Below are 13,278 nucleotides of genomic sequence, written 5' to 3' on the forward strand. Positions count from 1 at the left end.
TTGCACAGGCACTTTTTGATGGATGAGTATGAAGAGTGAGTGTGAGTGTGTGTGTGTCTGTGTGTGTGTGGTTCTCAGCCACTCACTAGTTATGGCCGATCACCGTCTCCCCAGAGGTTTCTTGTGGGAACTTCTTCAGGATTCCAGATTAATGGACCCGTGTTGTGCAACAGTGTGTTTTGTCTGTTCATGTGGGTTTTTTGTCGCGTTTGTATTTGTGTGTTTGTGTTTGTTTTTGAGTGTGTGTGTGTGTGTGTGCACATTCATTTTTTGTGTTTGATCATCCTCATGGGTTTTTTTTTGTGTGTTTGTATTTGTGAGTGGTTTTTTGTGTGTCTGTGTGTTTTTGAGTGTGTGGGTGTGTCTGTGTGTGCAGTGTCTTCATATCGGGTGTTGATACAATGTTTTGTTGGTGCGTTGGATCAGTGGTGTGAACGCTGAGCCTCGGGCTCTGTGCATGTTTGTGGGTGTGTCTGTGTGTGTGTGTATGCAGTGTGTGCCGTTTGTGTGTTGATGCAGCAGAGTGTGTTGGAGTGTTGATTCAGCAGTGTGTGTTGGCGTGTGTGGGTGTGCGGTTCGAGCCCCGGGGCAGTGTGCATGACGCTGTGACCGACCAGCTGACTCTCCGGCTGCTTGTTTACTCCTCCTGATATCAAACGCTGCTCTGTCCTCCCGGCTCTGCCTCTTCTCTTTCTCCACCTCCATTCTTCACATTCCTGATAGGAACTCCACCTGCTGCTCCGCTCGCTCATATATATCTGCGTGCGCGTGTGTGTGTGTGTGTGTGTGTGTGTCAGAGAGAGTGTGTGTGAGACGCTTTAATCATGGCTGCTGATGTTGATTCAGATGTGGATGTTCGAGACCCGGATGAGAAATCCATCATGACCTACGTGGCCCAGTTCCTGCAGTACTCCAGAGACCTGCCGATGAGCGAGGACGAGCCGCAGGTCAGTGTAGCCTCGAACTCTGAAGATCAGTGCAGCCTCAAACACTCTGAAGATCAGTGTAGCCTCCAACACTCTGAAGATCAGCACAGCCTCAAATGCTCTGAAGATCAGTGTAGCCTCAAACACTGAAGAGTTCAGAGTAGCCCCAAACACTCTGAGATGAACAGTGTAGCCTCAAACGCTCTGAAGATCAGTGTCGCCTCAAACCACGCTGAGGATGAGTGAGAGCCTCAAACACTCGGAGAAGATTAATGTAGCCTCAGATACTCTGAGAAGGTTATTCAGGTCAACATGACTCTGGAAAAAATCATTGTTTATAGATTATATATGTATGTGTAAGATTTTTTTTAATTGGTACAATGATGATAATTTTAATTGACATCTTCATGTCGTGTCCTCGTTTGATCCTTCGTCTTTTTTCATAATAATTTTTAAATGAACATGTAAGACACATTTTTCTTCAGCTCCTTTCTTCTCTCGTTGTAAAGTTTCCCTGAAAGCTGCTCCCCATCTGATTTTCCTCCCTGAATCACTCTGTGGTGTTTTGGACTGATGATTCGGTTCAGCTGCCAAAATGCTGGAAAATCAAACATTCCTCGCACGAGTTGAAACAGGAGCGTGTTAATGAAGGAGCGCTTCATTTGTTTACTTGCAAACCTCAAAGCTCAACAACTTTTTCACCACAGTTATTATTATTCTGCACAATATTAAACAAACCTTCGAACTGAACCACAAACCAACAGAAAGCTGCTGGATTTAGTTTGAAATCTTACATTCAGAATGAACTAGTGTGGAAACAAACTCACAAAATACAGATTTATTCACTTTTTGTGTGTTTTACTTGATTGTTCATTTTTTTTTAATATTTCAGTCCCATAAATACAAATGGAAGTAACATTTTTTGCTATAATTAATTTAATTTGTAAGATTTCAACTTAAATTAAATTGGATTATTTATTTTGTTCTTGTAAATGCAGGTCAACCTTAATAATATGATTAAATGCATTAAATTTACATTTTGAATAATTACATTGAATTATTCTATGAAGTTAAAACTACAGCTCTGAAACAAGCCTTTCTCTATGTGTGTGTGTGTGTGTGTGTGTGTGTGTGTGTGTGTGTGTGTCTTTTTTCCTCCTTGCTGTTTCTTCCTCTCAGACTCTGAGTCCTTCTATAACTCCTTCTCCTGTCAACCTGCCCGTCCACTACACACCTGCTATCTCTGCTTCGCCTCTCCGACAGGTACACGTGCACAAGCGCACACACACACACCACACACACACCACACCCCTGTCCACTCCTCTTCTCTGCTCCATTTTTTTCTGCTGTCCTACTTTGAGTTAAATCAATTTAACCCTCCGACATCCTCGGGACATTTTTCACTCATTAAACCAGCAAATCTCTGCTGGTGAAGAAATAAAGATATAAGGTCATCATCGGCGTAGAGACGATTCTGTCATGTGAGTTATAACTGTATCACACGACAGAAGAAGAGTGACAACGTGAGTTCAGAATTCTCTTGTGTTGAAGAAGAAAGGAGGATTAAAAGTGTGTGTGTGTGTGTGTGTGTGTTGCAGGTGACTCCGGACCGTAAAGCCCAGGAAGTGACCTGCTGGCTGCTTCATGCCTACCAGGAGCTGCTGGAGGGCTGGGACTCCACGCAGGGAGAGAGTTACTCTGAGAGATACCACGTACGCCACATCACCAATACCTCCCTTAATATTGTCATTATTGACTGATGCACACGTTACAGTTAGCGCTTCAGAGATGTTCACTAACTTGTGCACTATGACTGAATTTTGCAGATTTTTATATTGCATGATAACATTTGTTTAGGAAGCAGATTTTTAAATCGGTCTTAATGAAACTCTTTAAAGGATTGACCCAGTAAATTCACACAACAGTTTAATATGCTTAAAGTAAGAAAGTGTGCAAATAAACTCAGAATTTGTTTCAGTGTCATGTTATAAAACTTTTACATTAAAATGTACCTGTTCTACACAGATGAAGGATTATCAACCTCGAAATGTCATTTTTCTTTCATGCAACTTCATAATTTTAAGAACTTAATGGATTTAATTACTTTTTCTACATTTTTATTAAATATTTTCTTTCAACTAAAAAAAATCTTGACATGTTTTCCAATGAAATTATATTCCACAAAATTGTCTAGAAAGAACAGATGCTTTGAAAAAGTTTTTGATATTTACAATTAGAAAAAAAAAAGTTATTTTTGTTGTTCTTTCCTTTAAAGGTGTTTCAGACCTTCCTGGTGTCCTTTAACGAGCAGCGCCGTCCCATCATGCCTCTGCTCACCGCCATGAGACGAACGGCCAAGCTGAGCGAGGAGCAGCGAGCGCTGCGGGAGGCCTGGGACAACCTCACCGAGAAGGTACGGCGCTTCACGCCGCTTAGCGTAGCGTAGCATCACATGGCATGCAGGATGACAAATGTTAGCATATCATAACATCACGGTGTGTGTGTGTGTGTGTCGTTGTGTGTGGTGTGTGTGCAGCTGCGTGAGTACAGAGTAGAGCTGGATGTGAGTCTGCCGCCCCCCCTGAACACGGTGGCCCGCTGGCTGATGAAGACCGAGGGGGCTCTGTCAGAGGAGGAGGGGGATCCTGAAGACCACGGAAGAGCCGCAGACCAGGCCAGAGAGAAGCAGGAGCTGCTCCGAGTAAGAGAGTGTGTGTGTGTGTGTGTGCATGCGTGTGTATGTGTGTGTCCCTGACACCGTACTGTGCTTGCAGGTCTGTCTGGAACAGATGCCGCAGCATCTGAAGACGTTCCAGAGCTTCCAGAACCAGGACGAGTACGGGAACATGCTGGTTCCCTCCGAGAAGATGGACGAGCTGAAGAGGAGGTGACACACACACTTAGGAGCCGAGGGGACTGAAGGGGGACCAGAACTTCAGCAGAACCAAACCAGAGTCCGATAAAACCCAACCACAGCCAAGCCTGAATCCAACAGAACACAAAATGAACCACCCCAATCTCAAATCAACCAGAACCTACACAATGTCACACTGTCTTCCACTGATATAGAAGTTGCAGTTGCTTCTTCCAGATACTAGTTCCAGTACCAGTTCTAGCTCTAGTTGTAGTTCCAGACTAGTTTTAGTACAAGATACTAGTTCCAGTTCTAGTTCCAGTGCTAGTTCCAGGTGCACAGTATGCAGGGTTGCTCTGATTCTCGCTGAGTCATGGTTCATGTTCTGATTTGCGGCGGACCCCAGGCCCAGTAGTGAAGCTTTTCCCCTTCTTGAGCAGATTCACAAGTGTGAGAGTGACGGCCAAGTACCACGGCATCAAACTGGAGTACCGGGAGCACCGCCACAGCGTGCTGGATGTGTTGGGGCAGATCCGGACCAAGCTCCGTGTTTGGAAGCGGCCTTACCTCTCTCCAGAGGCTGTCAGGGTGTTGCTGCATGAGTGGCAGGTGAGTAATCCTGCCCTGATTTGGCATTTTGAAAGAGCTCCCGGTCCTGGGAGCGGCTCGGAGGCGTGTTGGCTGGACGCCAGGCGCATTAACAGGGTTTGACCTGACAGTAACAGTCTGCCGTTGTTTGGCTTGTGATCACTGTGTGCCAGTGAAAACACTCATTATCTGAGAGAGTCAATCAAAGTGTTTTGTTATTGTCCTGTGGTGCTAACGTGCTAACTTTCTCTTTTTAAAGCATAGCTCACGTTAGGAAAGAGGTTAGCTTCTTCCTTCTGTTTATTCAAGTTCACAGGCTGTCGGCGAGCTCCAATATGCTCTGCTCGCATGCAGGTTTGCATGCTGATTTGCAGTAATGCTAAAAGTTATTTCAGTGCTAAATGAAATGTTAGCATTGTCATTAAATCATATGAAAGTGGTGAGTATCAGTGTGCTTGCTAATATCAAATGCTAGCATATTTCATGCTAACACTCTACATGAGTATGGTCTATTTAAATTTGTGGTAACCTTTCTAACGATCCTAATTCAATGTGCTAAATTATTTGTCGCCATGCGTGCATAATTGCATGTTTGCAGAATTATTAGCTCAAGTATAAAGCTAATACTAGCATGCTCAGTGGCTACTGTTGTAATTGTGCATGTTTGCTTCCGAGCGGCACACACTACAGTTTTGGTACACTACTAGATGATGCTCACATGTTATATTAGATTTATTTTTGCATGGCTGTACGTCACAGGCTAACAGATTAGCTGCACCACTAAAATCAGTGCTGGCATACTCAGTTCTGTTTCAAAAACTTCAGATTTGAAAGCAGTATACACCGAGGCTGAATGCCCAGATTTGTTTTGGTGATAAAACTACTGCTAACACGCATCTTGCATATTTTGAATCTGAATGTTAGAATGTGGCTTGATGAATATCTTCATTTCAAAAGCAGCCGACAGTAATTAAGCCTGAGGAAATAATACTTCAGCAGAGGAGATGTTTGGAATCAAGCAGCCACTCCTTCTCAACACAAACACCCTTGTTTTTCTCAGCCTTCGGTCCACGTGTCGATTCTCCAGAGATTTGAACTGTTCTTCCTGTGAACACAGGAGCTGGTGAACCGACAGGAGCTGCCCACTCTGCTGGAAGCCGCGCTCCGCAAGTTGAAGCAGATCTCTGAGAAGTACTCCAGTAAATCGGCGCTGGGTGAGTGTGACGGCCTGAAGGAAGCCGAGTGCCTCTGCAGCGGCGGCTAACTCCCGTCTGGACTTTCAGCTGGAGATTACCACCAGGTGAGCGAGCAGGTGAAGCAGCTGGAGGAGGACAGCGCCGCCGCTCTGGAGGAGGTGACGGAGGTGAAGGGCACCATGGGAAGGGTCCTGTCCGCCTGGGACTCGTACACAGACTGCCTGAGCTCCCTGCAGGCCTGGCTCGCTCAGGGTGCTGCAGCGCTGAGCCACGAGCGACGGGCAGAGGTACGATAGCACGGATTCAAGAAGCTCTGGGTCGCAGCCTCAGTCCAACACTGCTGTCATTTTGCATCCACTGCAGAGTAAAAAAAAATAATAAAGGAATGAAAGAGGTGGCTTTGCTTTAGTTTTCAAGATGGTGGCATGTGATTCCAAAAGGTCTCTTTCACCCCGCCCCAGCCCATGAGCTCCTGGTGCTTCGATGTGGCTCAGCAAAGAGTTGGTCCTCGCTAAGCAGCAGATTTGAAAGTAGGAAACACAAACAGCTGCTGGTTCTGAATCTAGAACTGGACCAGGAACCAGCTTTGTGGAAACGGAGCCTGATCCTGGTTCACGAAACATGATGGAGCACAGCTCTGATCACCCAGAACAGGTCCGATGGAACAGGGGAAATGTCCGTCTCCATGGAAACAAGGGAAAATGCAGCTTTTTGAAAATTCTCAACTCTGGAAGCACAGAAAATATTACGTTATAAAAATGATCTGGCTTGTCTCGTGGAAACGGGGAAAGAGAACTTTTCTTCATGGTGGCTACACGTGCGCACGGCGGTCGTGTCACGTTCTGCTCGTGCACAACAAGCGCTGATTCATTTATAACAGTGAGCACAGTGTCTGATGTTCACTCTGGAATTTATCAGCACTTCTTTAATAAAGATTCCATTAATACCGCTCAGTCAAACCTCCAGGAGACCGTTTCATGGAGCGTTCTCCTCTGTCTGGGTTCAGGTTTCGTCAGAGTCCATGTCCGAGTGGGGCTCCCGCCGGGACCACCTCAACGAGACGGGCCGCTTCCTGATGGAGGTCACCGACCCTCAGACCGCCCACGGCCTGGCCGAGGAGCTGCGCAGAGTCAACCTGCAGTGGGCGGAGTTCGTCCAGAGGAACGTAAGTGGGAGAACCGGGAGAACTGGAGGGTGAGAAAGAGGACTCTGGTGTATGGGGTTGTGTGTGTGTGTGTGTGAGGCCGGATCCCGGGCAGAGAGTGAATCACACACAGGCCAGGGAGTGTCTGGAGCTGTGAAAAGAACTGAGCTGCTTTATTCTCAGATTATTAAAAAGCTTTGTGCTCGGAAAAAAACAGCTGATCCGGTTCTGTGAACAGACGACACAAACGTGAGAAGCTCGGAGTCAACGGAAAGCACCGGGTTAAAGCCGGGGCTTTCAACCAGTCATCCAACCATTCATCCACCGATTTAACTATTCATCTTCCATTCATCCATCCATTCAACTAGCCATCCAAATAGTCATCCAGACACTCAACTCATCATCCAGCTTTTCAACTATTCATCCATCCATTCATCATCCATTCCACTAGCCATCCAACTCTTCATCCAACTATTTAACTAGTCATCCAAAATGTATCCATCCGTTCAACTAGTCATCTGTCCATTCAATTATTCATCCATCCATCCATCCATTCAATGATTAATCCATCTATTCAAATATTCATCCATCCATACAACCTTCCATTCAACGATTCATCCATCCATCTAACCCTACATCAATCCATTAATCCATTCATCTAATTATCTGTGGATCTTTGCATCTGTCCCCTATTAATTCTTCTGTTCATTTTTTTATCCATCCATTTTCATCCATGCATTCATCTTCTATCCATCCATCTGTCAACACATTAATGCATCCATCCATCTATCCCTCCATCTGTTCAGCTCTTATCTGGTCACAAATCCCTTTGTTCATCCATCCATCCATCCATCATCATTTTAAACAACTCATTTTTAAACCCTTGGATTCTGACTTTCCCTTGAATGATGTCTGAAGTTTGTCTCCTGCTGTCTTCTTCTCTGTCCTGTTCTCTCCGTTCTGTCTCTGTTCAGGAGAAACTTCCTGATCCCGGCTCGGACCTGCAGCCCCAGCTCAGGACCTGCAGGCTCTGATCCGAGAGGCCACTCTGCTCCTCAAAGAGCCGGTGGAGACCGTGGCAGCTCCTCTGCGCGCCTACAGGAAGAGATTACAGGGGGGTGGAATCGTCCGGGCTTCGCTCTCTCTCTTGTTTCGCTCTGAGTTTCTCTCCGTGAGACGTGACGGCTTGTTCTCGCCCTTTCAGTTCATCATGATGAGGATCAGAGAGGTGGATCTGGAGGCTCTGGCTCCTTCTCCAGACTGCACTGCAGACCAGCTGCAGAAACTGAAGCTGGCAATACCTGAAGTAAGGAGCGTTTCTTCTCTTTCTGAAACCTTGGCAGAGGACTCGATGCTCATATCTCCATCGTGTGTCGCTCCAGGTGATGCAGACCCTGTTCGAGTCGGAGCAGGTGTGTGCAGAGCTGCAGCACAGCGTGTCGGGCCTGGACAGCCGGCTGGCTGAGCTGCTGCACTGGGAGTCCGAGGCCCGGGAGCTGTACCAGCTGCTGAGGGCCTCAGACCGCCAAAACACAAGGGCCAGGACCCCCGAGCCCGGGTAAGACCGTCCTCCGAGCACCGGGTCCGTCGGCTAAACCCTTGAACACTCCTGACCGTCAGACTGTTCCTGCAGGCCATCATCTCCAGGGTCTCCAGCTGGAGGGCCAGGTGGTCACAGAGGAGCAGGACCTCCAGGTGACGGTCATGACCAGTCAGAAGAATTCCCCGCTCCAGTACCTCCAGGCCTCCGCCATGCAGACCGGGTCCGAGCTGCCGTGGCCCAGTCACAGGCCAGTTTAATCCCTTTTATTATAGAGCTAAATTAACTAAAGTACAGTAAGTCTGAGCTTCTGATCTGTTTTTTCCAAGATAACTTTAGGGTCTGTCAGCTCTTCTGTACACTTGTGAATCTTCTCTGTAACTTAGCGATCATCCTACAGCAGTATCTGTTATGACGAATATATCAACAGAAAGTTCTGGTTCTCCGGTTCTCAGAACTGTCAGCAGTGACAGGATATGGACACCAGGACCTGATCTCAACTCATTATGAAATAAAAATGTCTCTTTTTATGTGATTGAAATTACAGGAAGTAGTGGGTTTGCTGAGCCTGGGAGCCAGAAGAGATCGAAGCAGAAGTCCCCCAGAGGCAAGTCCTCCGTCAAAGGTCTTCATCCAGGAGAAAGAAAATCCTGGACAGAAGAAACCAGAGATGTTTGTGCCAAGAATAGTAGTGCAGGACGAGAGAGGAGAGAAGACGAGCTCCCCGGTGTCTCCTCAGATGCCGTACAGCTACGGCAGAAGCAGTGACTCACATGAGGACGAAGTCCCCTCCTGAAGTCCCACTCAGATTTTGGTCTTCATCTTCAGAACAGACACAGGAACAGGAGCCTCTGAAACCAGGACCGATACTGGAGCAGCAGGTACTGCAACAAGGGCCAAGCATGGAGGTGGAAACAGAGCCAAGACAACAACAACAGCAAGAAGGTCAAACAGGAACGGCAACTACAAGAATCACAGCAACCAGAGTCCACGCCAACACAGCAACAATCGACCCGGCTGGAGCAGGAACAACACAAGGTGGAGCAGCAGCCCGCAGAGAAGAAAACACCTCTGAGTTCACAGGAGCTGCAAAGCAGGAAGACTCAGGCCATGAAGAATCGTCCCCTGGCTTCAGAAAGCAGGACAACAACAAACACAACCCTGCAGGTCCAGCTCAGACTGCACAGACACAAGGGCCGTCAAGAGAAACAGAATCAGCTCCTCTCGTCTCACAGGAGACACCAAAGGAGGAACCTGCAAAGGTTTCCAAGCAGCAGCAGCAAAGAGACACAAGAAAACCTCAGAAGTCAACAAAGCAGCAGCAAGAACAACAACAAGAACGTCCACAGCAACAACAGAAGCAACAAGAACAACAACAAGAACGTCCACTGCAACAGCAGAAGCAACAAGAACAAGAAACACGTACACAGAAACAACAGAAGCAACAACAACGTCCCCAGCAACAACAGAAGCAACAAGAACAACAACAACGTCCACAGCAACAACAGAAGCAACAACAACAACAACAACGTCCACAGCAACAGCAGAAGCGACAAGAACAGAAACCACAACAAGCAGTAATGGATTCAGACTCAGACAAGAATAAAGCTCAGCCTCACCCTTCAACAAAGACTCAGACCCAGCCTCAAAGTGTGGTACCGTCTAAGCTTCAGTCAAAGGGTCCAGTGAAGACCACCAGTGGACCCCCCCATGACTGCAGAGACCCAGAAACCTCTAAAGACAAAGCAACAAGTCAAAGTACAAGAAGGTCCAACACAAGTTCCTCTCAGCCTCCTGGACCGATGAACCAACCACAGACCCAGACTCAGCCCCCAACACGTCTCCCCACAGGGCCACAGTCCACTGTGGAGCCGCAGGGTCTTCCTGGAGCGCTGCTCATGGCCCAGCTTTAGTTCAGGTACAGACATGGGCTCAGTCAGGCCCGCATCTCCAATGCAGCCTCCACTTCCGGGTCAAATGCAGCCTCTCGGTACCGTCCCATGTTCAGCTGCGCACTCATCCACAGTCTTGGTCTCCGGTTAGACCTCCATCCCCGAAGCCACCAACACAAACCCAGACCCAAACCCATGCACCGGCAGGAGTTTATCCTCAAACCCCCAACCAATCAGGGGCCCAGGGTCAACCTCAGCCGAAGACCTACCCTCAAAACTCCAGCTCAGCCAATGACCAGGCCAGCTCAGACCCAACCTCTGATCCGCATCAAGCACCACCCACAGTCCAACATCAGGGGCAGCCCATGGCTCAGTATCCTCCCCATGCTCAGGCTCCCGTCCAGCAGCAAGGCCTCGGCCCCCCGGGACAAATGCAGGCTTGGACTAAAGTGAGAGGCTCATCCCCGCTGCCTCCAGTCCAGAATCCACAGGCGACAGCACCTCCTCAGCCCTACCCCCAGGGTTCCCCCAAACTCACCCCAAAACTCACCCCCAGGCTCACCCCCAGGCTTACCCCCAGGGGTTCCCCCAAACCACCCCCAAACCCACCCCCAGGCTCACCCCCAGACTCACCCCCAAACCCACCCCCAGGCTCACCCCCAAACTCACCCCCAAGCTTACCCCCAAACCCACCCCCAGGCTCACCCGCAAACTCGCCCCCAAGCTCACCCCCAAACTCACCCCCAGGCTCACCCGCAAACTCACCCCCAGGGTTACTCCCGACTCACCCCCAGGCCTACCCCCAAACTCACCCCCAGACTACCCTCAAGCTCTGTCCCCGTCACAACAGTGGACAGAAAACCAACCTCTTCCTCAGCAGAGACGTCCTGGCCCCCAACCATATCCTCAACAAATGGCTCCAGCTCCACAAGGCCCACCTTATCCAACAGTCCAGGCTGCACCACAGTGGACCCAGCCGGGTTCCCAGATGGGTCCCCATGGGTACCCACACATGGGGCCATCATATACTCAGCCTCAAACACAAACTCAACCCTGGGCTCAAACCCAAATGAGGCCCCAGAGTCCCATGCAACAACCCCAGATGAGACCATACAACATGGCTTCACCACAACAGGCCAGGTTCCTCCTCAGACCTGGGTTCAGCCTCCACGGCAGCCACAGCCGTATCAGCCTCAGGCGGCGCAGTATTTACCATCTCAGCTGCATCCTCAGCCTGCGATGCAGAGTCAGATCCCACATCAGTCACAGCTGCCACGTCTTCCTGCACAGGCTCAACCTCAGCCGCAACAGGGTCAACCTCCCGTCCACATGCAGGCCCAGCTCCACGCTAAACCTCAGCCTCCTCCGTCAACCCGTCATCCCCAGTCTGCAGTCCAAACAGTACCACAGGCTCTGGTTCAACCAGCATCCCAACACATGCCACAACCTGGACCCCAGCCATCACCACAAACGAGGCCTCAGGCTCAAACCCCAGCAAAAGTCCAGTCGCCAACCCCACCTAAGGTCCCGTCAGCACCCCAACCCAAAGCACAGTCACCACCTCCTCTCAAGTCTGAGCCCACGCCCCTGTCCAAGGCCGGGAATCAAGCCCAACCAAACCTCCCAGGCCAGACTCGTCAGCCCCAGGACCGTCCAGATGCCTCAGATCAGCGTGTTGTCTGAGGTCCAGGATGAGTCCCCCGAGCTCTGCATCAAGCCTCTGACTCTGGCTCAGGCCCCTCCCCAGACGTACACCGAGGCCTACGCCAAGGCTCAGGCTCTGGCCAGGAACGGCTTCGAGGAGGCCAAACACTGCCTTCAGGCGCACATCCTGGAAGCCATCAGCGTCCTCAAAGACAAGTCTGTGTTCTCCGACCAAGCCTCGCTGAAAGAGGTAAACGTTAATGTGCCACGTTAGCGGTTCATCCACATGCTTTGACGATTAAATTTAGTTTGTAAACACAAGAAGCAGTTCTTCAGGTGTGTCTGTGCTTCCCGTCTCAGGAGACTTTGAGGACTCTGGATCCAGAGCTGCTGGAGGAGTTCTTGCGAGCAGCCAAAGGCATGGAGGCCTTCTGTACCCCCTCCCAGCTCAGAGACATGGAGTTCTTCACCCAGTCTGTCAGGGCGCAGTGGGAGGTAAGAGCTTCAGGGCTTTCAAATTGTAATGTAAACATTAAATACCAACACACAGATTTGCCCAGCAGCACCTCCTGTACCCAAGTAGAGTCCGATTTTTGATATGCTTCATGGAATGAGCTGAACTGCATGGTCATTGAAACAGATTGTGCTTTCAGTTGATCTTCTGATGTCCTGATAGTCGATCAACTTCGTGCATGTTTGTCTCAGTGTGAAGTTTGGCCTTTTTCAGAGCTGATGAATCTTCAGCCTTCATGTTCAAGACAGATTTTTTTCTTCCCTCAAAGCAAGAAAAAGTTATCCACAGCTGCATGGTTGATGAAGAACATGAGAGCTGCTACTCAAACACATTACCGATGATATTGTGTCTGTGTGTGTTGGGTGTTTCCAGGCAGTGAATGCGAGATTTCAGGCTTTTTGAAACAGAAAAGTTTGACAGAACGAGGACATGTTTTAACGCTGCGGCTCAACAGTGTGAGACTCATTTAAGCCCGTGGCTTAGCAAACCAGGCTCAGGTACATAAACCATCAAGTCCCACTGTGGGCGGCTGGGAGCGGGGCTCCTCCCACTTTACCTGCTCTGATGGTGCAGCTTTTTCCACCTCACCTGCTCTGATGGTTTGCTCCTCCTTTTTACTTCTTGTGTAGCTCCTCCTGCTTTACCTTATGCAGCTCTTTTCACATTTTTTCCTGCTCTGACAGTGAAGTTCACCTACTTTACCTTTTCACGTAGCCCCTCCTACTTTACCTGCCCTGACCATTTAGCTCGTCCTACTTCATTTTTCACGAAGTTCCCTCCACTTTACATGGCCTCACTGTTTAGGGCCTCCCACGTAGTCTGCTCTAAAGGTGTAGTTCCTCCCACTTTACCATTTCTTGCAGCTCCTCCCCCTTTACCTGCTCTGAATGTGTAGCTCCTCCCACTTTCCCTGCTGGGTTTCAGGTTGCAGCATTGACTTGGTGTTGATTGCAGCCCTTCTGTTGGTTGCCGCCAGCTGG

At 49.0% G+C, this 13,278-nt stretch overlaps 1 protein-coding gene across 1 annotated transcript in view; it reads left to right on the plus strand.

Moving 5' to 3' along the window:
• The window catches only part of syne2b (spectrin repeat containing, nuclear envelope 2b), a 120,281-nt gene that overhangs the window by 8,088 nt on the left and 98,915 nt on the right, over positions 1-13,278 (plus strand). The window contains 26 exon segments of the mRNA XM_030117541.1: positions 847-953; positions 2,106-2,189; positions 2,525-2,638; positions 3,202-3,339; positions 3,463-3,627; positions 3,701-3,813; positions 4,221-4,389; positions 5,486-5,582; positions 5,652-5,851; positions 6,571-6,733; positions 7,716-7,834; positions 7,913-8,014; positions 8,091-8,232; positions 8,235-8,290; positions 8,356-8,461; positions 8,464-8,498; positions 8,796-9,032; positions 9,110-9,370; positions 9,372-9,446; positions 9,523-9,707; positions 10,208-10,631; positions 10,697-10,912; positions 10,959-11,142; positions 11,690-11,802; positions 11,804-12,034; positions 12,145-12,279. Of these exon segments, the coding sequence (XP_029973401.1) occupies positions 847-953; positions 2,106-2,189; positions 2,525-2,638; positions 3,202-3,339; positions 3,463-3,627; positions 3,701-3,813; positions 4,221-4,389; positions 5,486-5,582; positions 5,652-5,851; positions 6,571-6,733; positions 7,716-7,834; positions 7,913-8,014; positions 8,091-8,232; positions 8,235-8,290; positions 8,356-8,461; positions 8,464-8,498; positions 8,796-9,032; positions 9,110-9,370; positions 9,372-9,446; positions 9,523-9,707; positions 10,208-10,631; positions 10,697-10,912; positions 10,959-11,142; positions 11,690-11,802; positions 11,804-12,034; positions 12,145-12,279 (3,971 nt within the window).

The sequence above is a fragment of the Salarias fasciatus genome, chromosome 19 (genome assembly GCF_902148845.1).
Source record: "Salarias fasciatus chromosome 19, fSalaFa1.1, whole genome shotgun sequence".
NCBI classification, from domain to species: Eukaryota; Metazoa; Chordata; class Actinopteri; order Blenniiformes; family Blenniidae; genus Salarias; species Salarias fasciatus.